At 46.2% G+C, this 26,991-nt stretch overlaps 1 protein-coding gene and 1 long non-coding RNA gene across 2 annotated transcripts in view; one reads left to right on the top strand and one right to left on the bottom strand.

The window, feature by feature from the left end:
* The window catches only part of LOC144098261 (voltage-dependent calcium channel subunit alpha-2/delta-1-like), a 272,367-nt gene extending 246,774 nt beyond the window's left edge, over positions 1–25,593 (top strand). Inside the window, exons 29-38 of the mRNA XM_077630770.1 lie at positions 557–654; positions 4,015–4,089; positions 4,272–4,342; positions 4,563–4,638; positions 5,889–5,947; positions 6,052–6,078; positions 8,856–9,026; positions 14,581–14,696; positions 16,449–16,525; positions 17,026–25,593. Of these exons, the coding sequence (XP_077486896.1) occupies positions 557–654; positions 4,015–4,089; positions 4,272–4,342; positions 4,563–4,638; positions 5,889–5,947; positions 6,052–6,078; positions 8,856–9,026; positions 14,581–14,696; positions 16,449–16,525; positions 17,026–17,136 (881 nt within the window). The 3' untranslated portion in view covers positions 17,137–25,593. The remainder of the gene's footprint in view (positions 1–556; positions 655–4,014; positions 4,090–4,271; positions 4,343–4,562; positions 4,639–5,888; positions 5,948–6,051; positions 6,079–8,855; positions 9,027–14,580; positions 14,697–16,448; positions 16,526–17,025) is intronic.
* Positions 1–26,991, bottom strand: part of LOC144098268 (uncharacterized) — a 217,010-nt gene that overhangs the window by 93,959 nt on the left and 96,060 nt on the right. The window lies entirely within an intron of this gene.

Below are 26,991 nucleotides of genomic sequence, written 5' to 3'. Positions count from 1 at the left end.
ATCCAGGGGTCGAGATAGTTCTCGGTGTTTTAGGCCTCTCGTATTGCCATCATCTTCAAATTGGGCGTGGTTGAGAGCAATCCGCATTCTTGGCGACAGCACTTGCTGCTACCGCTCGTGCGTAGTTGTTTTCTCTTTGCGGGTGTGGGTTCGGCCTATAGATAATTTGTTTGAGCCGCGGCGTGTACCTGCCAGCCCGTTTGACTGTCGTCGCCACGACGTGACACTATGGATACGCTTTTTTCTCACAATCCGTGCGGGGTTATCTTATCTCCTGCTCTGTCGCTTAATAGCGGCGGGTATAGATGGACAGACAAGAGGCAGACAGAACGAGACCTGCCGGAAAATTGAAGGAAGTTGATTGTCGGCCAGGGACATGTTGATCACATGCCTGCGCGCGGCGCACTCAACTTACGCCGCAGCATCTTCCCTTCTAGAGACTGAGCCCTTACGAGCACTGCATGCGAAGCTTGCATCCACATTTCCGCTGCGCGCTTACCGTCACGGCTACGTTTGCCCAGTGCGGCTCAGCAGTTGTTCACCGTCTTCACTGCAGTCGTGGGTCTCATCGTGGAGGAGCGCATCATCCACGCCTCCCTGATGACGATGTCTGCCAACGGAAGTTCGGGCGAGCACCTCCGTTGTGCAGACGAGGTGAGCGGTTGTCTTTCTTCTGCGCTCAGTCTTTAATAGTCACCTCTAGCATACCGTGTACCGTGCTGCCGTTACCGCAGTACCGGGCGGCGCATGCGCAGATCGCCTTGACGGCGCCAGATGGCGCCAGATGGCACCAGGTACCCGGCAAATGCTCGCGTGCCTGCCGCATCGGTACCATTCAGCGCGTGCGTAGTGGCGGCGGGTGGAGTTCCGATAACGGTAACACGGTACACGGTACGATAAAGGTGTCTGATATCCTTGCGTAGTGTCGTGACGAAGCCGAATGCGTTTTGACTATGATATTCCGAGGAGGAAATAGCAAAATTGGTTCTACAACAAAGACCAACCGTGGACAGTCATACCGTGATACCTGCTGCCGGAAAAGAACCAGTGCTATTAAGACGGGCAGCTTTTACGGGAGTACTTAAAATTTTAACACGTTACTGAAACACATTTGCGCACAAAAATTAAAATCGGGCCGCAATACTTTATCCCGGTTTTATTTGCCTACTGACGCTATTCGCTCCTTGTTTTGGCCAAGTCTCTGAAGGCCACGTCTTCAAACACTTGGTTTCGAAAGTGTGAGATTTAAAAGGATGCTGGACATAAATTTCGCAGCTGCATTTGTTGGTGCAAAAGAAAGTTGAAAATGTTAAAACTGACTTACGAATTGGACAAGCTATTATGGAAAAGAAAAAACGAGAAAGAGGTGCTAACCGCGGTTTTGCATCGCACCACTGCATTAAGCGGCCGCATATGGAAGTTGCAATTGTGACGTCACAACAGCCTTGGATTTTATGCGGCATGAAAATCGCTACATACGCATGATTGGCTGGGTATGTAGCGTGTGAGATTGGGTGGGTGTACGGGCTATGTCCGTCTGGCTGCTTCCCAACGGCCGACCGTCGTAATGCAGCCTTCAGTACGACGAAAATAAAAATGGCGAGGTACTGCTACGCCCAATTGAGCCACACTGGGATCGCTGTTCAAGACAGACGTTTCTGAGAGGGGAGAAGCGTCGGAGAGAGTGGAATTGTGCTGCACAGCCATAGCGTCTAAGCTGCCCGGTTTTGAATGACGACTTTTTTCGGAACACTTCCTCCAAGCAAATGACTTAGCTAGAGAAGGCTCGGCATGGTCCCCGAAAGACAGCGCCTGTGGCTTAACGCCGTTCCGTTTGCCTTCTCAAGAAAGACAAAGCAAAGAGGACCGGGCTAGACGTTTCAAAAGGGGAGGGGATGTGAGGTTGGTGCGGCTTTCGCACCCAGGCAGCGCCAAGGAAGGAGGTAAGTCCGCATATTCAGGGTAAGACGCGCTTAAAATGAAATGGATGCTGGCTTTGTTACTGAGTAATTTCACTGACGACATTAGGGCCCGACCCGCAACAGCATTAATTTTTTTTGTCCTCATCTCTGTCCTATACATCTCGCTCAGTAAGACTGCGAAGATGAAAGAAAAAGCAATTGTGCATGCATGTCAGCTTCATTATTCATTCCTGGACTGACGTAATACTAGTTGGGAAAGCACAATGTTTTGTTTACCGAAAAATTTAATTGAATTCAGCGTTGAGTTCTCTTCGTTCTTGTCGGCTTAGTTCCGTGCAGCGCTTAGTTCACTATGCTACAGCGCAGTGAAGATTTGCTGGTGCGCTCGCGTTCGCGGCTAACTTCATGCAAGTAGATCTAACTTCATGCAAACATAAAATTAGACTTGCTTGAGGTCTTGTTTGAGTTAGGGCTTTAAAAGCTAGTGCGATATGCAAATCGTGTCGGACAACACTAAGCGACGAACGCCCATTCAGCGCTTCGATAAATGTGAAACAGCTGCCAGTTTGTCTCAACTCTACACGCGTAACCGTGTCCTTAGCGCCCGACGTAGCGTCAGTCCAGAAAGTGTATGCTGAGCATTGGAGGGGAGCGCAAGCTGACTGCCTTACCGGCACATGCGCTGCGTCGTCACTTGGCGTCTTTTTTTATTCTCGTGGATCCAAAGCCACTTCATCATCAGAGTCGTATTCGTCGCTGCTGTAACGAACTGTGTCGCCAATAGAACCAGATTTAAAGTTGCACACCTGTGGGGCGAAGCTCTAGACATGATCATAGCGGCTGCTTGTCTGTCGAGGGGTTTATGACGTCATTCTCTGTGCCTCCTGTTTGACGCGACGTCTTAATTGGCGCACTCGTAAAAAGTGAAAAATGAAACCACCCACACATGGTCGAAATTAGCCCAGTGCTCTCCCCTACAGCGCCTCCTTCTATCTTCCTTATTTTATCCCCTCCTTCACTCCTTCCCTCATGTCGCGGTCGAGATGCTCACCGACAAGTGAGACAGTTACTGCGTCTTTTCTTTCTCAAAAACCAATTTTGGTTTGAAATTGTGCTACAAAAATTACGGGGCCGATCAATGTAATTGATGCGTAAGCATTCGATAGCATGCACTTACGGCTGGAGCGTTCGTTGTTGTGTGCTGCAAACCCTGCTGCGGTGGTTCGAGTCTCCCATCGTTCCGTTCGGCTGCGTGCACGTCAGATGGCACTGAATTTCGCCGTTTTTTCGCACACTGCATTTTAAGCGCATACATGTTAATGAAAAGGACTACATCCAAAGCACAGCTTGAGAAACAGGCTTTTCAACACGCGGGATGGCAGGCTGCTACGTCATCGAGATGTTTAAGACACGGCAACCTCAACCAGAATGGCTATCCATAATGGTTTTAAATCGTTATCAAAATTTTAATTTCTCTTTGGAAGGCTATATAACACTTCTTGTCCGAATGTGTCTTTAAAATGTCATTATTTGTTTGTTTCTGGATTTGGCAACCGTATTCTGGCTCGCTGGCCTCGCTACACAGCGGAAATGATAACGTGCCCTCACTGCAGGATGCTAACGCGCGGCGGCATATCCCGCCTCCTCTGTGGCACTGCCCCGGCTTCGCCACCAGGCGTTCCGAGATACGACCGTATACTGTCTGAAGTACCGCTGCATTCTAGCAACTGATTCCGGCGTCAAAATTGTGTTTGCAAGATATGGCTCCCTCAGTGGAGCAATGCGAAGTGGCTGACATCCGCGAAAACTGCAGACTCTGTCCACTCCTCGTTACCTCCATGCGCCTTCCTTACCCAATAAAGGACTTTCAACCTAACTCGGTTTGGCAATAAAGAAAAAAAAAGCTACAATGGCGTAGTGGTCTAACGCAGCGGCCATCGAAGCTACGTCACTCTCGCCGCCTGTTCTACTCCTTTATTTCACACCTCGACAAGGTGTGACAAAAACGCCGGACTTGCCGGGTTTTTGCTTGAACCAGACTTCTGTGCTGTCGCATAAAGTCGCAAAGTGAGGACTCCATCCTTCCATGCAGGACTTCGTCGTCTGCTATCTTCTGGACGAGGGTGGCTTTATTCTCACCGCCAGCACGGATGACCACGCCGAAAACGTACGTGCTTAGAGAATTCTCAGTTCGGCACTTCTTGTTCAGCACAAAATGGCACGGCCACTAAGTTTCAACACTGCCGCAAACCTTGCGCTTTCTTTCAATCATTTTTCGAGGCAGCTCTGTAGCCGCAAGCTGTTTAAAGCATTTGAAAGTAAAGCGAGGATGGGCTGTATATTCTGCAGGTTGGAAAGTTCGTGGGAGCCGTCGATCCTGAGCTGATGGATGACATGCTGAAGAAATCGGTCTACTTCAAGTGAGTTCTGCGTCGCCTAAAGAAGAAAAAAAATATTTGCAGTGCATTCATCTCTTTATTGTTTATCATTCAATGTCTTTTTTAGTTTATTTTAATTCACGGGTGTTTTTCGCTGGGGCTCGCTTGCCGCACGGCTTGCTACCCTTTAGGAATGCATGTATACAGGAGCACCTGTCTGTGAGTCCAAATGCACACTCCCATCGAATGCGTCTTTCTTCAGGGTGGAAGAACTACACACAGAGTCCCGGTGTCCAAGAATGCGCCGATACACAGCTGGTGCACGATCTCCGCTTCTGGTAAGCTGCCATCGATGCCCGAGTGGCGGCGGCGTCGCCTCGAGTACTTTGCTCGCGCTTTGAGTAACATGCACATTTCGCAGATATCGAAAATGCCACATTTTCGTCGCAGCACCAACAGATGCTTTAAGATTTACAATCGCACGCCAGCGGGCATACCTTGCCCCGCGGAGACCGAGGAAAACATAGCTGGCATTCAGTTTGGCTCTCATGTGCGTTGTGGCCGGCGTTCTAGCTGCTTCATCCAAAGCCGGGTGCTCACGACAGAATCACACCCACGTGCCCATTTTTACCACGCTTGCGTCGGCATTATCTCCTCAATAGGGGCTTAACATTGAGGGGACGTCTTTTCCTGTCCACGTTGTCGCTAGAAGAGAGCTTTGGAACATACACCGAGCGCCTCCAACCAAACATGTCACGCTCGTCAACGTGCCCATTTTTTCTCCGGCCCACATAGGCGCCTAGGAAATGGGTCTCGAAGAAATAATGTCGCAGAGGACAGGGAGAGACCCACTGTACGGGCGGGCGCGCTGCGGCAATTTGGTCGGGAGTATCCATTTGGTTGGCTTGTCCGCATGACGGACGAGCACACTGGCCATGACAGCAGCGCTACTGCACGGCTTCCACGAGGACAGCAGTGTCCTGTGGCGAAGGCTAGACACCGCAGCCAGAAAGCTCTCACTGCTTCGATAATGGTCGCCTATTGGTCAACGGAAATCGTCTCGCTATTTAATGAAGTAACCTTAGAGCCGTCCTGCACAAAAATCCGCCGGATGCCAGGAAATTCCCTGATTCCGAAATGGAGCTCACGTTGTGGCTCACGCCAAAAATTTGGGAGCCCTTAATTTAAGATGGGGAAAAATTTGGACAATAGCATTAATTCATTAATTCGCTTGTTCATTCATTCATTCATTCATTCATTCATTCATTCATTCATTCATTCATTCATTCATTCATTCATTCATTCATTCATTCATTCATTCATTCATTCATTATATTGTTTGACAAGGATGGCCTGAGGCTTAAGGTTGAAGTGGGAAGCCCGGACTTGACCAGATTTTGGCGGGGATGGTTGTATATATAACGGCAGCGCGGTGGCGAGAGCGGCAGTCGCCAGCTCTTCTCAGTCGAGAGAGGACGTGTCGCAGCGTGCTGCAGAACAATCACCCAACGAAGCGCGTTCTTTCGGCCACAAAGCAGCAATGGAAACTTGTCAGACAGTGCAGTGAAGCTTGAGAATTATTTTTCAGCCCCTTGAAAGCCTCATCAGAGCATTCGACCTCAGTTGGATCTTCGATGCATCATCCTGGTGAGCATTTATTTCCTGACATTGTATTGACTGTTGTCAGTGCAGTTAATCTTTATGCCTCTCGTGAGTAACGTTACCCTGAGCTTTACTTTCCTTAATTTCAGGCAACTAATCAAGATGTGGTTATACGCGTAAGTACAGCGTTGAAGTCTCCTTGTAGGTGTCTGTAACGGGTTCTGCTAAGCTTAAGACTTCATCGATTAATTCTGCAGCTATTTCTCCAGAAATGCGAAAATCTCCCCCCCCCCCCCCCCCCAAAAAAAACACGAATATTCTACAGTAAGTTCTTGCAATAGAAAATTCCGGCGGCGTATGCTACGCATCCCGCCGAAAACTATTGGCAGTTTTGGAGGTGGTGACTCAGAGGGTGGGTTGTTTGCCGGCTGTTGGAAAACTGCGTTTTGCAAAATGTGAACTTTGTTCAGAAGTCTCGGTATCAGTAATTGTCAGTCGCTTCAGTTCGTAAAAACCGAACCAGTGGAGCTCAGATCTTTAACACGCGCGTTCTGCAGTATTCTTTCCGCCCATGTTCTTATTCCTAGGTCATGTTAGAAAAACAAAACAAAAATAACCAAATTTCTATTCCGTATCAGCCCAATGGCGAATAGAGCAGGCTTCTTAGCTTGAATGAAGTACACTCAGCATACTTAAAACCACTTTTTACCAAATAAAGAAAAGTGCTTAAATTTTTTTATTGTTGAGAGACAGACGCCAAGATGCGAACAAAAAACAGAAAACAAAGGGTGAGCATTATTAATTTCTTATTGCCTGAAAAAAAAAACTGTTCCAGTTTTTTTTCGCTGTACCACTGATCTGACGCAAAATCTCAAGGCAAACCATGTATACAATTGCTGTGTATCTTTGACCCGCCTTATTTTTTTTCCCACCAATTAGGGTTACACTGACCATATTTAAAACGTGAAAAACTAAAGCCAACACCAATAGGATTGATAATGTAATTCAGTTCACCATCCAAATGACAAAAACACCAGTCGAGAATGGCGTTCGCACAAACACAAATCAGTTTGTAAGCTTCATGGGGTTAAAGCTGATGGTGCTTATCTCTCCGGAAGCGGCGTGGTGGCACATTTTTATGGCACTCAACTTCGCTCTGGAATACCTTCCTCACCTGCTAGCTGTGTTTCATCGAGTCTGCGTCTACCCTCTTTTTTTATGTTGCGCCGCATGCAATGCAATGCTGGTGGTGGCAGCGCCTCCAAGCGCATCCGGGTTAAAATGAAGCATTCTGCGGTAGTGTGCTGAGTTGAATGACGACAGTTGTCGTTTAACTGTTGGGAATGCGTGTAGCGTGACAGAAACTGCCCATTCTGTCGTGCGACGTGCATATCCAATAGCAAAAGAAACCAACTCAGGAAGTATTACTGAAAGTCGTTTAAAACCCGCTTATTGCTGACACAATGATTGCTATTCTTTACACAAGCATAGCTCCCGTACCACTGTCTTGAAAACACACAAGTCTCCGCTATTGACATTATGCATACGCTTATATCATTTAAACGCGGTAGCCGTAGTGGCGGTGGCGTGGTTCTCGCACGAAACCAGGTGCGGAAGTTGCGATGGGAGTAGAAAATTTCATTTCCTCTTGTAAATCCGTCCTTTTAGGCACTTTTATGGTACCTGTGTAATATAATTTTACGCCATTAAATATTCGCATTAAGCAGCCAACCTTACTCAAGCTGTATGACGATAATTTCGTAAAAACTCTAGTTGGAATCGTTTTCAGGAAGTCTAAATTTTTTATAATGCTCCAGCCGTATAACGGAAGCGGTTGTTTTGGCGAAAACAATGTTTTTTTAAATCCGTTTGATTATTTTATAGTACCTAAAACGTCATTCAATCCGTGCGCCGATAGCTTTATTTCTATGCAAGTTACGGTTATTGCCCCTATAGACACACTCCTCATACGCAGAAAGGAAAGCGGTCATTAAAAAAAAATTCTGGATTTCAGTATTATCGTTCACGTTGTTTCTATGCACCCACGTCACGAATGTCAACAGTAGCCGAAATCAAGGAGCATTGGGTATGTTTTTGTTCAATTTGTGGTGCTAATTAAATGCAGAGTAATAGTGCAAATATTTAATCAATCAAATATATTTGATAAGAAACCAGAAGAAAAACAACCATGTGCCGCCGGTGAGATCCGAACCCACGGCCTCCGAATTTCCCGTCCGGTGCTCTACGGCGATGGCTATCCGATCTTCGGCTTTCCGGGGTAGTGTGACCGAACCTTGGGAGTGTTCGCCAGCGCCACCCTCGTCCATATCGGCGGCCGTAGTACGTCCTGTAGTGCCCCATAGGAACGAGCAGCCTAACATAGCGAGGATCAATCTGCTTGCGTATTCGCCTTAGCTCACAAATCTAGCGTGGATTGTATGCTTGTATATTTACTAAAATAAAGTCGCGCTCACCTTCCACTGCTGCGGTCTTTTCATAAAACTGTCAGCAGGTGTAGAAAGCTATCATTATGCAGCGTGTCTCAGGTACCTCGCGTGCAGCTTTCAATAACGACAATATGCTGCAAGAATACCCGACTAGAGGAAGGTTATAGGCAGTGGCCTCGACCGGCTCAGTGTGTGTTTTTTTCTCAAAAGTTGCCAATTAACAAATATCAATGTACACACTTTTAATCTGTAGATTTAGAGCCAAATTTTCGATGTAAGAGTTCCAGAGGATGTTTATACAGAAACGCGCGATTTTGTTTTCGTTTTAAGCTAAGTGTGGTTTTTTTTTACTTTGTCGCTTAAATCAAAGCCCGCTAGATTGTCGCCATGTGGCCTGGGGGAGTGGCGTAAAGAAGGAATGCGCGCGGAGCACAGCTAGAGAAAGCCCGCGATGTCGGGCTGCTTCTCCTCCGAGGCCTTCCCCTCCCGCCCACTCTGTCGCGCAGCTGGCTTCCGACGCTGGGCGGCGGCTGGGGCGCGGAGTCGGCGAGGCCGCCAGAGCGCAGCCGCTACATGCCGGACGAATACCGCGTGTGCACCACCCGCGAGGCCCTGTACCACTTTGGAAACCGGAGCAGCTACTTCATGAGCAGCCTGGACTGCGGGAACTGCTCCAGGTGCGTACTGCTCCGCTCCGGCTGTGGCCTAACAGGCAACGATTTAACATCATACTGTTTCATCAATTGATCAAGTCGGAAGATTTTTTGTGCCTCAGGTAATGCACCGGTTACACGTGTAATTCCTATGCCCGCTGAGTATACGCCATCGCACTCGATGTGTACAGGCCTGTGCTACACTGCCAGTGTCAGTGACGTCTACGGGGCATCGGTTCAGTGGTGGACCGCGAGTGACCGTTGATATCTGAGTGGCTGATGACGGCAGCCTCGTACTCACCATGCGTTGAAAAAGAAGTGAGCATGGATATTTAATAAGATCCAGTTTTCCTGCATTCATACTGCACGGTACGATCACTCGTTTCCAAACTAACACAAATTGTTTCACTAAGGTGGTGGCTGGGACTAGCAGGTGGGACATAGCGATTAGTTACAACGCAGGGAAGCAGGAAAACGTCAGTCTTTGGACGCCATGTCCCAGCGTTTCGCCCGCTTTCGCCTCCTAGCGTACATGGCGACGACCAACGAAGATAAGTGTTCCATCAATGCTGCGACGATAATCGCTGATGAAGGGAGAGGCGCGGTCATTTCTCCGGCAGGAAACGAATGCTTCTTAAAGGGACACTGAGGAGAAATTTACGTTCGCTGGTATCGATAGGACTCCAGCTCCTAACCAGAAAAGACCCCTCTTACAGAAAAGAAAGCTCTTTTAAAGTAGAATAGAGCAAGAACTAAAATACAGGCATCGCCAGCACAGGCCAATCCCGCAAGTCCACGTTTACGTCAGTTTACGTCATTTTTCGGTTATTTATTCATCCTAGAGTCTCGTGTTTGACTCAAAGCCGAGAGAAGATGTTTTTCAACTTCGAATGCAACTATGTTAGCAATAATTGCATCTTTCGCCACTGGACAAGCGGCAACAAAGCCACGAAACGCCAAACTATCGTACCCTGCTAAGAGAAAAAAAAAATTGTTTTCAGTGTCCTTTTTAACGGAGCGCGCAACACTGCCCATCGTAATCTTCAGAGTTCGGCGCAAATTCTACTAAATTGGCAAGAGGTCCCGTACACAGTGGCTGGCTTTGGAACTCCCTTCTAATTCCAGTGTTTCTGTAACCTGTAACCTGCAACATGCATTAAACGAAAACCTCAACTTGAAACTTCAATTCAATGCACGCCGTTTGTCTTTTTTCTTCTGCTTCACTCCAAACGCTTTAGCTTCACGTAATTCTCCTTATTTATAATGCCTAGCACGATCTGCCGCATCTCGTGTACAGGGCTCAGTGACCGCTGAAATTCGGCGTGTGGTAGCTCGACCGTGAGTGGCTTTCAAAAATTCGATGGCATTTGACGAAATCGGCTTTAGGATTGCCCTTGTGGCAGAGGTGTGATATTGAAACGTGTTTTTGGACGTCTACGCATAGAAAGCCCACAGCAGAAGGGTAGCGGGAATAATTATGAAAATGAAGGTTTATTTATTTATTCACTCAGTATTCCCCTAGAGGCCCTCAACGAGAGTATTACATAACGGGGCAGCATCGACACATAAGGACACAAAAAAAGAAAAGTGCAATACTTAAATATGTGAGTACATAATAACACATAGCTGATATTGAGACCACAAAACATCAACCAGTAAAATAAAAGTGCTTTTGAAGAGAATGTCAAATGCTGTTCGAAACAAAATTTTAATACAGCTGAATGAAACAAGTGGTACAAGCAATAAGTAATGCTGGACCGACATTTGTGTTAGGAGGTCCTAAAACTTCTTCAAGTTTATTTCTGTAGTTATATGCGATGGTAGATTATTCCAGTCGAGTGTAATATGAGGTGTGGATGATTTTGCAAAAGCGGAAGTGCCGCCATGAGATTCATTTAATTTTCGACGGGTGTTCCCGTCGTGGACAAAATGTTTAAGGTGATTGGAAGAAATCGTCATGCAGCGAATGATGATAAGCCCCGCCGCGGTGGCTCAGTGGTTAGGGCGCTCGACTACTGATCCGGAGTTCCCGGGCTCGAACCCGACCGCGGCGGCTGCGTTTTTATGGAGGCAAAACGCTAAGGCGCCCGTGTGCTGTGCGATGTCAGTGCACGTTAAAGATCCCCAGGTGGTCGAAATTATTCCGGAGCCCTCCACTACGGCACCTCTTCTTCCTTTCTTCTTTCACTCCCTCCCATATCCCTTCCCTTACGGCGCGGTTCAGGTGTCCAAAGATATATGAGACAGATACTGCGCCATTTCCTTTCCCCAAAAACCAATTATTATTATTATTAATGATGATAATAATTGGTTTTTTTGGGGAAAGGAAATGGCGCAGTAGCTGTCTCATATATCGTCGGTCACCTGAACCGCGCCGTAATGAAAGGAATAAAGGAGAGAGGGAAAGAAGAAAGGAAGAAAGAGATGCCGTAATGGAGGGCTCCGGAATAATTTGGACCACCTGGGGATCTTTAATGTGCACTGGCATCGCACAGCACGAGCGCCTTAGCGTTTTTCCTCCATAAAAACACAGCCGCCACGGTCGGGTTCGAGCCCGGGAACTCCGGATTAGTAGTCGAGCGCCCTAACCACTGAGCCACTGATGATAAAGTTTATGGAAACGAGACAAGTGCGCGAGTCTGTGACGATGTGATAAGTTATCAGGTTTGGTGCACGCCTTTAGTGCTGTGGTGCTGGTAAAACGAGAATAATTCGAAAAAAGTGAATCTGATCACAAGGTTTTACAATGTTTCCAACTCATGTATTACAAATGGTCCATCTGGGTCCCAGATGGCAGACGCGTACTTGATTTTAGGCCGCTATAAAGTAAAGTATGATAGTTTTCTGGAGTGAAAAGAGCCATCTTCGAGGTTACTTTTTAAAACAACGAAAGAGCGGTTAGCATCCGCCAAAATTTTGTTTTTATGATAATTGCAAATCAGGTGCCGCAGTATATGAAGTGCCTGATGCTTGTCAGTAGGAGAAAGTTCAGCGGAGCTGTTATGGAGAGAGTAATACGTTGGGATGCTGTACGTCTTGCGTGCGAATGAGACGAGCTTCGTTTTGGAGGTATTAAGTGTCATTACCCATAATAGACACCAGTTGGTAATAGAATCAAGATCAGTTTGTAAAAATTAACGGTCAGTTTCGTTGGCAATGTTACAATATACATCCTCGAATAATCTAATACTGAACGATACGCAAGCGAGTAAGTCATTGATGAAGTTTAGGAAAAGAAAATGTTGCAGAACGCGTTCGCGGGGGTACACCGGACAAAACAGGCGAGGAAGAAAAAAAAAGACTATTGACAAGGATGAACTGAGATCTACATGCAAGAAAAACGTTAATTCAAGCAATAACATTAGAATGAAGGTTCAGGCGGGTTAATCAGAGCAAAGTCTGTGATGAGGGATCTGTTACAATGGTTTAGAAAATAAAAAGAACAGCGCATCAATTAAATGCCAGCGTCCACTGATTAAAGAAAGGTTGTGGATGAATCAGGAAAGTTGATTGTCACGTGAGTATCCCGGCCATTTCTGGTATTTGAATATGAAGCCCTGATCTTCAAGATAGTGTAAGATTAGTGTAAAGGACATGTAACATGAGGTTAGACATCGAGCTTACTAAAGATATTGAACGATAGTTGAGAGGATTATAGCGGCCACCAGTTTTGACTACGGGGAGTTTTACTTTAGCAATGGACCAATCTTTACTGATCGATCCAGACGCTAGTGATAGAGAGAAGAGTAATGACAATACTTGAAAAATTCTCACTGGCGTGTTTTGAAGTATCTTGTTTTTAATATCTAGGTGATGAGAACTTGAAGTCAGTTTAACTTTATGCAGGGGTGATTTAATTCCCCGGTTATTATTAACCATGCGGGGTACAGAAATTTGCAGAAATGGACCTGTCATGGAAGCTTATGAGACGTCTTCAAGATGATAATGCTGAAAGAAATATCTGTGCACGTTCGAATTCACGAACTGGTGTATTATTCGAGTCAGTAAGGCTAATGTCATCAGAATTTCGGTGATTAATAACGCGTCACGGTCGGCGTCGTTTATGCGTGAGCATTGTTTGAAAGACGTTACTGATGAATTCCAGGGGTTTTTTTATAAGTAACATTTAGTACTCCTTCTGACTTTGCTCATACCAGTGAACTGAATGAGAAGTACTTACCATTTGCTTTGGCCAGTCTGTGCAAGCGTTTTTTTTTTTCGTTATTAGCTCTACGATGCCTGCTATCAAACCAAGATGCACTTTGGTTGCTCTTTTTCAATATATGTAATTGGAAAATACTGATCGATGAGGCTAGTAAGGGTCGTTTTGAATAATATTCTGTTCTGCCAACCGAACAAGGGGACCAATCGATAACCTACAGCTTATAGAATGTGCTACGAGGTAATGTGGCCCCCTTGAGTAGAGCTGAATACCGGTGTGCGTCGCTATGACTTTCCTTCTGAGGGGAATCCGGCAACTTCACTCTCTCGTTGTGCAGCTCTCAGAAGCTGCGTAACGTGTTTTAGAAGGTCTCTGGTAGGCATCCTAGTGAGCGCAAATGTCGCGTGGGAAAACCGTAAATTAGAGGCGCAAGGTTGAAGGAACTACTTTTACGGTTGAGCGTTGCCAAAAGTAATAATCTCTGCTTCGACGCATTTTCACTCTGGAAACGCACCCGTTACTATCGTATGTCTAGTTGAACACAAAACCTTTTGCAACAAACTCTTACTGTTTCGTGAGGAGCACAATCTGTGACAAATTTTATTGTGCCTAGTTTTGAGAGCACGCAAAGAGATACAAGATCGACAGATACGATATCTCTGCGGGTGGATATATCTCAACACATTCGAAATTAGTTTGAGAGAAAATTTGTTGGTAATAAGGAGCAGCTAGCTACATGCAGCGGAAGTTTGTAAGTTTTTGCAAAGGATTTATATATATATATTCCTAGGCCGCTAAAATGCTTCCCGGAAAACGACAAACTTGGTCGAATCATATTCAACTTCACTATCTTGGTCTTCTAAAAGTGCATTCCTTATTTGTTTTCTGGTAGTAGCGTAAACCTACATTTGTGTTTACTGTTTAGTGTGTCTTGTCTCGAAAGCTTCGTCTCATAAAAATATAACAGAGATAGAGAGTACTGGCCTGTGATGATACAACTCAAATAAAACTTTATTGTAAGGCTGCATGTGCCACGGTATTGGGGCCGACAGAAACGCACAGGCTTTGGTAGAAGCGGTATGTGATCTAGAGTGGATACCGCGGTAGGAGCAGCGCAGAAGCCGAAACAATAAATTTCTGACGTACCTGAGGCGAGCCGTGGGACAGTGCTTCGGATCCATTTCAGCCTCCTTCTAATGCAATGAATGCTCACTGCGCGGGAGTTGTCACGTTTCCTTTTCGAATTTTTCTTTCGAAGTCACGCTCAAATGCCGCAAACCCGGAGCAACCACAGTGGTTAGCGTAAAGCGAGCACGCAACTGCGGGCTGGCTGCAAGTTCAATCTTCCCGAAGGAAGCGAACTGCGATTTGACGCGCGTGAACTTTTCCGTTTTCCTTCTGGCTGCGGCCACACAGGCAGTACGGTGTGGGACGCGTGGGCTACACCAACGTGATCCTGGTCATATCGACCGTGCCCTGCGCCCCTGTCTTCTGCGACCCGCCGCCCACGCCGCTGCAGGCGCCCACCGAAGGTCAGTCTCTGCTCCCTTCCCTCACGCTCAGCAGGTGGTCCGCCTTTGCGCGCCCTCTTTCAGGGCCTGCCCAATATGAAAGCGATGGTTTGGAGCGAAGCGCTTAAGTGGCCGCTTTGCAAAAAAAAAAAAACGAATGAAACGGCGAAAAATTCTGAGTGTGGCAGTTAAAGTGGGAGAGGTCTGTTCTCGTCCATCGTGGCAGCTAAGGGAATGAATGCACTATTCAAGGACCGCTGTGTGCCGCTAGCTCGAGACCCCGCAGATCTTCTTCCATGCCTCCCAGATAATATTTTGAACCGAGAAAACAGGCTACATTTGCTGCAAAAGTCCCGTCTGGAGAGTAAGAAAGAGTTGGAGGCCACGGTGGGCTGTTTTCTCGTTCCTTCAAATAACACCCACTCTGAAGACGGACGCTATGGTTACTAGTACCGAGATGCAATTTTTTATTGCAAATAGCGGCTTTCTCTTGCCGCGACGAAAGCATGAACTTTAACCATGCTTTTAGCGCATTTCCCGTCCTGTCGTGTGCGCAGGAATGTAACTTTTTTTGTTGCATAATTAACAAAAAAATTGCCCGATGCTTACTCTTCTCGGTAATGCGATTTTTGAGCGCACTGCTCTGGCATGTTAATCGTAGGCGACCGCTCATGGGACACAGCGTGCCGGACGGACGCAGATGTGGGTTTAGGCTTCGGCAGCGCCGCACAATGATCCGCCACTGCTGAGCTCATACTTCAGAATCTCCTAAGGCGAGTCCGCACTGGAAACATTTGCAAATGATATTAGAGGCTTAGTCACGTGACCACGACACGAGCAAAGATGTCATCTCATACAAATACCATTCGTCGAAAATTGCATTAAATGTGCCACCTGACGGTGGATATTGCATTTTCTTGGAAATCAGTACGTTCTGCAGCTCAATTCGGTGCCTTATCCGCCGTCTCCCCTCTTCGCCTCCGCATTCCTTAAACATGGAGGAAGAGCTTAAAAATCGGGCGCGTGACTGCTCACGTGGTCCACCATATTACACAATATTTGCTTTCACGGTACATCATTTAAGACAAAACGTCACACGTATCACTGTTTTGGGTGCAAACGGTGTCAAATGGGAGAAGGATAAAACGCCACGGGCAACGGCCGGCACAGCTGCCTTACAACATGACAGTTTCGATAAGAAGCCTGTTCAGATAGACTGCAGGGGAAAGAGGGGAGAGACGATAGACGCACGCCGCAGGCGATTGCACATTAGTGAAGTCCTCGATGCGTGATCTACGATCCGTATAGCGCTGTCGAACACGAACTTCTGCAAGCGGACGGCGGCGGAGAGAAGGGGAGCGCAGCTCGCGGCAAGCTGCGTCTCCTTCTCCCTGACTTCTCGAGAGCGCTCTCGCACCATCGTCGCTTCTCCGAGGGAAAGGAGGGGTGTGAGGTAGCGTGCCTTCGAGCGTGTTTGAGTGCAATCTGTTCCTCCTTCCTCTCTTGCCGCGGGCAGCCACCACGCGTCCTCCCATCACGCTTCCTCCTTGCTGGCTGTAATCCTCCGCCGCTCGGTTACGCCGAGGCCGACGCTCCATAGCGCCAGCTGAGAAAGGCGGCATCCGCTTTGCCAAAGAAGAGCAGCCGATTATTAATGGCACCCTCTGTTTCTGCGTATTTTCTAAATATAGTGGGAGCCAACCAAGCATGCGATGCACAATGCTCGAGCTTGCCACCCCTGAGCTGAATGCCGTCATTTCTGGTCGCCCGCAGTTGAAGACCCCGCGCCGTGTGACCACCCGCTGAGGTTCAGGCGACGGCCAGACAAGTGTTACGCCGACCATGAGAAAGTGAGTGATGCATGTCTCTTTCTTCCCGCACTTTCATTTTTGTAGAATGCAATCGAGAAAACCAATGTTTCTCAATTTGCGTCACGACACGGGTGCCCATGCTCGAGCAATTCTAGCTGAACGGAAGCTACCGCTTTCTAATTCCTCTTCCTCAGAGGAAACATAAGCAGAAGTAAAACTCTGAAATTATCACTACATATTCGTTTCCTTTGTTAAAATTAACCAACGCAATGACAGAGAAAGAAAATACTTGCGTTGTCTCTTGCCTCTAGAATAAGTCCGGAGTGCAGCGGTTCGCTTCAAACTGCAAATAAAGTTCATGTCTTCAACATCCTTATCCACAAATCGGAGATCTTACTCATGGGTAATTCGACTGGTATTGGCGAAAGACTAAGTTAGGCGCAGGAACTTGCGGTCTGACTTTGGCCGACCACTGTTTAGAATTTAATACACTTTCTAAATGCGACGAATTGCTCTGGCGGCTTCGCACGCGAACGCAGGAGGACTACCACGTCTGCGGCGGGGGCACCGGACTCGTGGCGTGCTCGACGCTTGAGCTGCTCGCGTCAGCGCTGACGCTGGTGGCCTTCGCCATTGTGACTAGACCGTAAGACTGTGGCTTTCACGGCCCAAGCCACGATGTGGGCCCAGCGCCGCGCCAGTAGTCCTTCGCCCCGGTGGAATGACGGGGCCATCAATTTACGGCTTCGTTTCGGCTTCTAGCAACATGGACGGCCACTGACAAGCGGTGTGAATACGATGACGTGGAGCAGGACGTCACACTTGTGTTTTCCTCGGGGGTGTTGTGTGTTTATCTCGGTGCGACCCCTGTCGGTCCTTTCGGCGGACGTGAGTCGTGGAAACCCCACCAAAAGCGCGAGGAAGGCGCCATTGTGTGCACAGCGATTCCTTGTGCAGAAGTGAAGCGGTGTGAGGGTAGGGAGCGGTCTGTCTCCGACGTCGTCAGCAGTCCTTCGCAGGTGGAAGACGGTTGATGAAAGGAAGAACAACAAAATTCATACCTCGAATGCATAGGCTAAGTTTTGCACCTTATCAGAAAATCAGATCAGAAATGTCCCAGCGAAGGCGATTCGGTTGAGGTGGGACTTTTGTCCAGCTCTACGTGGGGACTTCATAGAACAATACGCATATACGCCGCACGCCAACTTCTTACAACTTGGGATAATAAAAGATGAGTTTATGGCAATAGAATTAAAATAATATAAATTGGCTATTCGAACATGCGACAAAGCAGGAATCCACTGCAATTTTATCTAATCATCAAAATGTATTTCTTCGCCCATCACTTCTTAGCCTGGAAAAAAGTAGTCAGAAGACTGATTCCACCGACTTGACTAATCGCTGCTCAGATGACGAGGTTGGCGTGCCGCAGATTGTCTCAGAGTGCAGGCCCAGCAAACCGGGACGCAAGCCGTCGTCCCAGTTAGAGGATTGTGATTCGCGGTGCAATCGTCGTGTCGCGCAGCTTCGTTGCGGACGCGCGGCGTGAGCCCTGTGAATAGCGCTGGCCCTCACGCCCAGCGCGTGCCCTGTTCCAAAGAAACCACTCCTGGCGACCGGGAGAACTCGCAAGCGCCATGGTGGAGAAATACGCCACTTTGGGCGCATTTCATTACTTTTTTTTTTCTCAGGTTGAGCGTGAGAGTTAGCTCGCCCTCTCACGCTCTCCGCGGTGCATTGTTGCGTGCAGGGCGTATGAACGCCCCTTGTTTCGTAGCGAACTGCTCTCTTTGTTGCTTCGTACTTCATTCGCTGGGAACACAGACCAGAAACTATATATTTTCTTCCCCTTATTTCACCCATTTGAGTGGAGGTAGCAATGGCGTTCCTCGAGCAGAATTAGTGTAAGACGACTGTGCCAGGGACATACAACCCGGCCCAGCCGACTGCAGCCAGTCATTCTGCGAGTTAACTCGCGGGCAGCGTCTCTTGTCACCCTCACGCGCCCCCAATAACGCCTGCTTGTAGTGGGACGCCTTGACAGTCGCACTGTAGGAATAACCCTCGCAGTCGCGTCGATGCGCATTTAATGTAGCATAATGCTTTATGCTTGCACACAGTTGAAGAGGCATCAACATGGTAACATTCTATGTGATTGCGGCAAGCGTCTCGTAAGCAGGCTGCTTTCACCCATTAACCTTTGATATGCCTTAAGGCGGACGAAACCCTTCAGCCATGCAGGTGAAAACAGCAAAAAAAAAATCAAATTGTGTAATTTCCCGAAACATACCTCTCTCACAAGGCTCCGCAGTTGGCGTTTGCACCCAGAGGAAATAATGTACATCACTATCAAAACGAAAGAAAAATTGAATGGTGCCGCAACACAACGGAAAAGAAAGAGCGATAAGAGAAGTGTTTGGGCGGGGTATATTACGAAAGCTGCTGTCAAAACTTACACCACACAAAATCTCCTCTAATAATGATGTCAGGATTCTAACATCTTTTTTTTGTGAGAAGTTTGTTATCCTTGTGAATGCATGTCATGTGTGTTCATGCATGCGTGTGTGTGTGGAAACGAAGCAATCTGTTGTAGAAAAAAGTATCATGCGCGCGACGCAAAGTTTTTTTTTTTTTTGTGCAAGTGCTGTCTTGAAATGTCGCGCGCAGATAAACGCTTTTCCATTTTAATACACGGGGCGAAGGCGAAGAAACCCCGGCTAAGGCAAGAAATCGAAGATCTTGTTGATTGATTACTCTTGGTGATTCAAGACATATGCATAGGCGGATTTAGGAAATATATATCTTAGTCTATATTTATCAGCGAAACCTGCCAAACTTGCCGAGTCAAATATCCGATATGCGTAGAAAATGAAGGAAAAATAGCACTATTATGTTATTAGCTCTTCATTAAACTCGCGTTGCATCAAACTGACGATGGAAACTTTTTAAAACTAATGCAGCCATGTGAAAATTAGGAAGAAAATTTATAAAGCACAACTGTTTCTTCGCCAGCGTTCCGGAAAACTTGACTAAGGATTTCAGTTTGGCAACTCAGCAATTACTACCTCTACGTTTCCGTCTTAGAAATGATTTTCTGCGCTCAAAGGTTCAGCACGTCTCTGAACTTAGGCGACAGTTTCATAACACTTTAACAAGGACTGTTAACTCATTGCGCAGTCAATTATTCTCACGAAGGCCACTTGTACAGTATTGAATGCGCAGCGCGTTGGTACCAGCGATTAGCTGTAGTGTTAGTTTCTCATTTTTCGTGGCGCGAAAAAACATATAGCCTTCGGTTCTTTATTTTTTCTTCCTTAAAGGACTCTGAAACTGCTTGAAGGTCAAGTCCGCAAGATATCCCATCGGTGGTTATTTGCTGTTAAGAGAACCAGTCTCCGGAATTTACTTTTGTTCAGGACAAGCGCAGGAAACGTATTCGACTCTTTGATTATTTTTTGTTATTACGTGTTGAAGTTTCGTTTTTAAATCGCTTACTGTCGACCTTGCTTGCTTTATCGGATAAAAAATTGAAGCGGGTGAATTTCAGACTAGCAATCAGCGAGCAATGGAAGGAAAGAAAAAAGCAAGTTTTCTAAATAAATCTGCAAACCTTCCTGAATGATCAGCCTAGAAAAAGGACTATTTTTGAGCAAGGCCTCTGTCGAGGAATGTTGGAATCAATTGAAGAGGGACCTGTATCCACGGAATATCGAAAGTAATACGTTGCAAGCTGCCTCCCTTTTTTGACAGTGTTGGTAGCTTGCTGCAAAATTATCTGAGCAATGGCATTTAATAATAAAGCTTTAAAATCCTCGTATAAAAGTAAAGGAAGCACAGCTCAAAACAATGTATTCGTAATATAAAACAAAGGGCCTACCACAGACTGTGTCTGGTGACGTCTAATGCAAAGTGAACAGTGAACCGGCGGTTTTCTTTCAGTATGTGTCAGGTCTGTGTCAGGTCAAAGGAGAGGTGGAGTGAATGCGAAAAGTTAGCACCCCTTAATGAATCCCTTGCTCATGTGAGGCCCCTATTGGGGCAATGAAAGACCTATGAAACAAAACTAATTAAAAACAAAGTAGGCGTGACACTCACGGCCTTGAGAGACCCTCGTCTATCCGGAAAGACGCTATTTCAATTTTAGTCTTTCGGGAAGAAGTAATGGATAATATGAAGGGGTCAAATATTCCTCACGGCAATTTACGCTTTCAACATAAAAAAATCTCCCAGCACTAAGACACGCGATACTTTAGTTATTTTTTGGCTGTTGGAAAATATAACAAGCAGAATTCACGGGAGAGGCGTAGCTATATTTCCGCTAGAAGAACTGTCCCAACGCCCAGGTTCTGGCTTGCAGAACAAGAAACTGCCCTTTGATTGAGGGCAGAGTTGTTACGCTGATTTTCTTTTCTCACCACCGATGGAAAACACACAACTAAAATATGCGTCATGTCACGTGAATCTTTCGATAGGTTCCGTTGTTCAGAGAAGGTATCACGCCAGGTGTGGGCGCTCCTTTTTTTTCTTCCCAGAAGACCTACACATTACTCCAGCAACTTACGCATGTCTGAAAAAGGAATAACACATATGGGGTGCGCTTTTTCACTCTTCAAAGCAACAAGAGAAAACATAAGTATAAATACATATATAATAAATATATATATACATATATCTCAATTCTATACCTGTACATGTGTGTACGTGTATCATACGTATGGATGAGTCAGTCTCTCGACAGCTGCCAGCTGATGTCCCGCGTTCATGTGACAAACACACGCACAGGCCAACCCCGCTAACTCAGACCCGACACCACACACGCACACAGCATAGACACAATCGTCAAACTCTTTCTCGGGCTTCCAAGACACTCCGGCAAAAAACACGAGCGCCTCCAAAACCCACCCCCTCCGACTCATTTGCACCTAACTGCCTTTGCGCCTTCGCCTAAAAAGTCCTGACTTTAAACTTTAGTCTACGTTCGAAGCCCGATATTTTAACGCAGTTGTAGCTTCACTGTCCTATATTCAGCTCTTTGCCTTTTGATTTCGACCAGAGGTTTGTTGCCAATAGGCCTCGGCGACGAATAATGTTTTGTTGCCAGAATTAACGATGTCAGTTTTCTTTGGGAGACATCATCTTTTCCACTTAAATCGCCCACAGGTAGTGCTTAAATATTGTTAGCAGCTGTATTTCTGAGCCAAAAACTAATCTAGTGCAATCTGCGTGCCAATTTGTCGAGTGCAAAATTTTCCTTTTTTGTTCTTGCATTTTTTGTGGCAATTTATGCCAGAAAAGAAAATGTAAGCTTGTCAAAAGACGCGTTTATTCAGATAATTACGAGGAAAGAATAAAACTAAATGGTATGCGTTGACTAGTGAACCATAAATTTAGCTGCTTTTTACGTAGCCATTGAGCACAATCTCCAAACTGCAGGCGCTAGGAGCGTGTAAACAGAAACTGCGTTATGAAATCCAAAATCTGACGAAAACTCGTCTGGTCAGGTAGAAGATTCATGTATGAAGAAAAAGGAACGCCGACCAAAAGGTTGTTGTTTAAAACGAAGACGTTTCGGCTTAAATACGGAAGCCTTGATCACTGGGCGGAAAGCCCAAAGCACAAAGCTTAAGTGCGTCGCAGTAATCGCCCCAAGCATCTTGCGTACGTAGGCGAGAGATTGCCTGCGTTGTGGTTAAGGGTTGTGGTTGTGGTTAAACGAAACGTCTTCGTTTTAAACAACAACCTTTTGGTCGGCGTTCCTTTTTCTTCATACATGAGAAATTGCGTTACTTTTTGCAAATGCGGGTTGCCTTCTTCACACTTTGTTCTTACCTTTTATAAAACAACACGGACCGCGAGCATGCAGAATTTAACTAGAAAATTCTTGTTAAGCTTTGTTAGCTTTAAAGCTAAGGTGCTATACAACAGCCATGCTATTACTGTACCCCTAATTCATTTTTTTCTATTTTGTACACCAGGAACACTAAACACACTGTCGAAGCAAAGTTAACCAAGAAAAAAGTATTGAGTGGACCATAATACTTTATTTTTAAGAGGGGATGACCAAGGCTTAAATTTTTATCTTAACCGTGTCAACTACTTTCACTGTCGTTCGCTTTTCCTGCGTTGAAAAAATATTTTAGAATAAGGGGCATCGCTGCCCAGACAATGTTCACGTAAACTGAACCACACTCTTCAAAATCAAGAGGGTTTAGGAGAAGCCTGATGACTGCTGCTTGCCGTATGTTCTAAGACGTGGATGTTGAACACTTCTTGGTGACCGTAACAGGCATTCACTTTAACTACGCCGAAGATCCACTCTGTGGGTCGCCAACTTAATGTTTAGAAACATCCCTGTTTCACTTCGCGCTGCTAGCAGTTAGGAAGCGAGCTATCATATATATCCGCTTTCTCAGGTCTTTTTGCCTACATGAATGTTATCCCGCAAGATTAAAATCTAATCATCTCATTATTAATGATTAGATCGCATGCGCAAGAAAACGGCCGCGTGAAAGGCGTCGAATGCAGAGCCTTCCGAATTGTTTAGAGCAAAGAAAAAATCGAAAAATCAGCGTGAGGATCGGTGTCTAATAAACAGAGAAGTTACATTACACTGTTGAGTGCTCCTCTAATTCATATATAGCGCGAATACAGGATCTGGAAACATATAATGTTCAATTCATTGTCCCTAGAGCACTGAATATTACTACGACTGCTATGCAGTCTCCGCCAGAACTCTGGAGTGTCGCGAACGGCTACTAAGCAAGGGACAGCGATGCTCCTTCGTTTATTTTTGTACAATGTACAAATCTGTCTTCAGACATTTGGCCTTTTTCGTGCGCTTTTCTAACAAATCAATTCCTCACGTGTGTTTAGCGTAGTGCTGTCTGGCCATTGTGGCGGAGAAGTGATGTCTGTGTTACCCCAGTGAGGTGCCATGTTGGAGTGAGTGCGCGGTTTCCGACTATGCGGAACTTAACCTTGTTGCGAGTGTGTCCCTTTTGTGCGTCCTTGTGAATACTACCACGCCGTTGTGGCCATACCACCTCGTTCAACTGTCACTAAGCTTCCGGGAATCTGTTATCTTGTTAGTAGTGTTGAGATGAGAAGTAGCAGATGTAAAGTGATGGCCATGATTTATTTAGTCTCGCGTTATCACCCTTGCGCGGAGTGTTCTCAACAGGAAACATTTAAATGTTGTGCGCAGATTTCTGCGTTTCCACAGCAGTGCGTTTAATCACATCGGCCGCCCCCATATTTGCAGCAGAAGAAAACAGTCAAATAGCCATCTGCTTTGAAGAAAGGAAACGGCGAAATGCGGTGTGATCGGTAATGCCATTTCTAAGTTACTCGTTGGTAATGACACACTTCTTTGTTTATTCTTTCCATCTTGGATAAATTTTCCTCACTCTCTCTGCGTAGAGTAGTATGCTGCTGTCAACCAAAATTTGCCTCCTTTTAGTGAGACCGGAGCTAAGGAGAGTGCCCCTCCCAGCCTATTCCTCATAGGAAAGCAAACACAGACACGCGCGCTTTTCAGCCACTTTTTCATGTTGCCGCGTCCTTTCATGTGTTTTTTCTCTTTGCGCAAGGTGTGAGGTCCGCCATGAGAAACAGCTCTGTCCGCTACAAAACTCACTCGTATAGAGCGAGTCAACACGACGGCTATCAGCCGTGCTTCCCCCGAGTCGGCATCGTGTAGTGCTTGATGTTGTGCCCTTAGGAATACTTTGCCTCGGATTCAGCCAGTTATCGCGACGCTGAGATCGTACCCTTCAAAGACGACTCTAGAGCCGCAGGCAGCCCTTGTAACTGCGGTGTTTGGGCCCTCGAACACATGTACATAGTGTTTATGCTTCACGTACACACGAGCGCTGCGGCTTTAACGACGTGGATAAAGCGAAGCACAAATGTTTGCCGTGAAAAAAAGTCTCAAGACATAGGGAGAGGGAGGAAATAAACATCCAGCATGGGGTGGGGGGCTTGTCCCTTGCTCTCGCTCTATGACGTCAGCAATGAACGACTCGGATCAGCCTGTTGAAAGCAAAATCTATCCGCTTCAGGACGTTCTCTTCATTATCGTATAGATAGTTTTTCTCTCAAAATGCTAGAGGCGTGGCTGGTGGCAAAACTGAGCAGATTTCTTTCTCCCATCAATGGGAGTGCAAGAAACGCATCGTCCGTGACGTGAATTATGGAACTAAAATGTGTAACAAACTGTATAGGACGAATCAGCGGTGCATCACCAAAGTATTTTCTGCAGACTGAAGCCTTGTTATCTCGGCTTTGAGCTTAACACTGTACGTTTCATTGGTCCCAGCGTGCGATATTGTCACGTTTGAGTACTTTTCCTTGTTTATTTAACCAAATGAAATTGAATCATCAGTGCGCGTTTCAGTCCCATGGGTCAGATAGATTAGGGTGCATGAAGCCATTCTAAAGGTGTATGCTTGTCGCAAAGGCCACAGTTCCACGCTGCAGTAATGTAAAATTTTGCACTCCACTTAATGCTCACGTGACTTGGATTGATTGCTTAAAGAACACTGAGCACTTCATCCCGAAAAACGATTGGATGCGCAGTCCGCTTGAGGCGCAAGTCAAGCTTATCTTGACGTTCCAAATGTCGTTCATTGCTGCAAACGTTGATGTGTAATAATAAAAAAAGCCGCATCTCTCCCTCAGAATTGTTGTCACAGTGTCACAATAACCCTGAAATGAACACTCGGAGCGGCTTACAGTCGCTGCTTGACTAAACCGGGAGCAAGGCGCAGATGGCGTGTTGTTACAGCACGACAAGCAGCAGCTGTGGCCGCAAGTCTGATTGTGTGCGCCTAAAGTGAAATGTCGGCTTCCGAAGAAACACTCCTGCGGGTGGTGTGCTTGCTGCCTGATCCATTCTGTGTGACATCCAAATTTTGAATTCTTTTCGTTGTTGTGCCGAAACCCGAAAAACGGGTTTGCCTGCGACATCGCATTGTGTGGGATTTGTTGTCACGCCACTATGTTGTGTCGGTGCAGTGAGTTTTTCCATGGCGATGGCTTTCTTGCGTTGGACGCCTTCAGCCCCGAGTTATGTGTTATCACAAAATGGGGGAACAATAAAAGAAGTTTAGAAACGTGGTGAGAATTTCTTCCGGGGCAAATGATGTTGCTGCCCTGCACTCTGCGCGAGCGCCAATAGTGCTGAGACCCACATCGCTCCAAAACAGCGGAAAGCAGACGTAATGGACAAAGGTTCGTGTGACATAAAGTTCAGCTAAGCTCCGCATGTCGAGCACGGGAGCTCGGTAACTGAACTCCCTTCCTGCTTTTTAACTTCATACAAAAACATCATATGGCGGGCTGTAGTTAGTTGGCCCAAATAATTATAGCCTCTCCTATGGCCGTCTATGGCTGCCGTTTCAGACATACATACTTTTCTATAGGCAGCTGAAAACATCTGTATGATTCCAGTGTTGTGGATCTAATTGTATTGACTTTTTAACAGCTGGCAATAAGCACTGCTGGCTTCGGGTGTGCATAGACGACCATAAAAAGCCAAAGACAGACAAAATTTTTCCATACACGCCCATAAAGAACTTTTTCGTGAACTTTTCTTAATTTTTTTTTATGAGGAGTACGCACCCGGTAAACGGCTCATATATCCGTTTTCACTGCTCTGGAACTCCACGCCTTGACTGCTGGGGGTTATCTGGACCTTAGCCTAAACATTAAATCAAATCAAGTCACCTGCATTCAGCATTTTCTATCTCCCGCAAGCTGGAGGAAAAAAGAAGTACTAGGGGCAAGAACAGAAAGCTACCGGCATAGTAGCTTGACGGGGCTCCTGCCCCTGTCTTGGCACAGGTGGCGAACAGATCACCATACAATGTTACATTCTCCACTTGCCAATGAGTAGATATAATACAGATGGTACAATTATAATAAAAGGATAAAATCAAAAATACTTAAAACGGATGCGAGTTACGTAAATGTGTACGCACATCCTACTCTGGCGTGTAGCACTTGCACATGCGAATATAAAAATAAGTACACAGTTATTTTGAACCACACGTGCAAGGAACAAAATTTCCGCATTAACTTACAAATGCACAGATTTGCAGCATCAATCAACAAAAATAAAAATGAGCACAGAGCATTACAACGTTACTTTTGAGGGAAAAATCGACATTCATGGTGAAATTCAATATAAAAATAGCGTACTTAAGTTTTTGACAATTTCCTGTTACAGGTGTTGCTTATGTTGATATTTCAGTTTTTTATAGAATTTAAGTAATTTTGCAAGTGTCGCTGCAGTCTGTTTTCGCCTTGGTTTATGCGGCAATACGGTATTGACTATGATTTTAAAGCGAAAGCTTTACTGGCCGCAGGTTGAGCAGTTTCGCGTGATTCCTGGAGAGCCGTGCTGCGCATGCGCGAGGAGCAGGGACGTCACACGGCGCATTTCTCTCTCTCTCGCTCTTTAATCACAACTGCGCATGCTGCTCTAGAAGCACCGAGCCACAGGT

The sequence above is a fragment of the Amblyomma americanum genome, chromosome 7, assembly GCF_052857255.1.
Source record: "Amblyomma americanum isolate KBUSLIRL-KWMA chromosome 7, ASM5285725v1, whole genome shotgun sequence".
NCBI lineage: Eukaryota > Metazoa > Arthropoda > Arachnida > Ixodida > Ixodidae > Amblyomma > Amblyomma americanum.
This window is presented reverse-complemented; position numbering and strand designations above follow the sequence as displayed.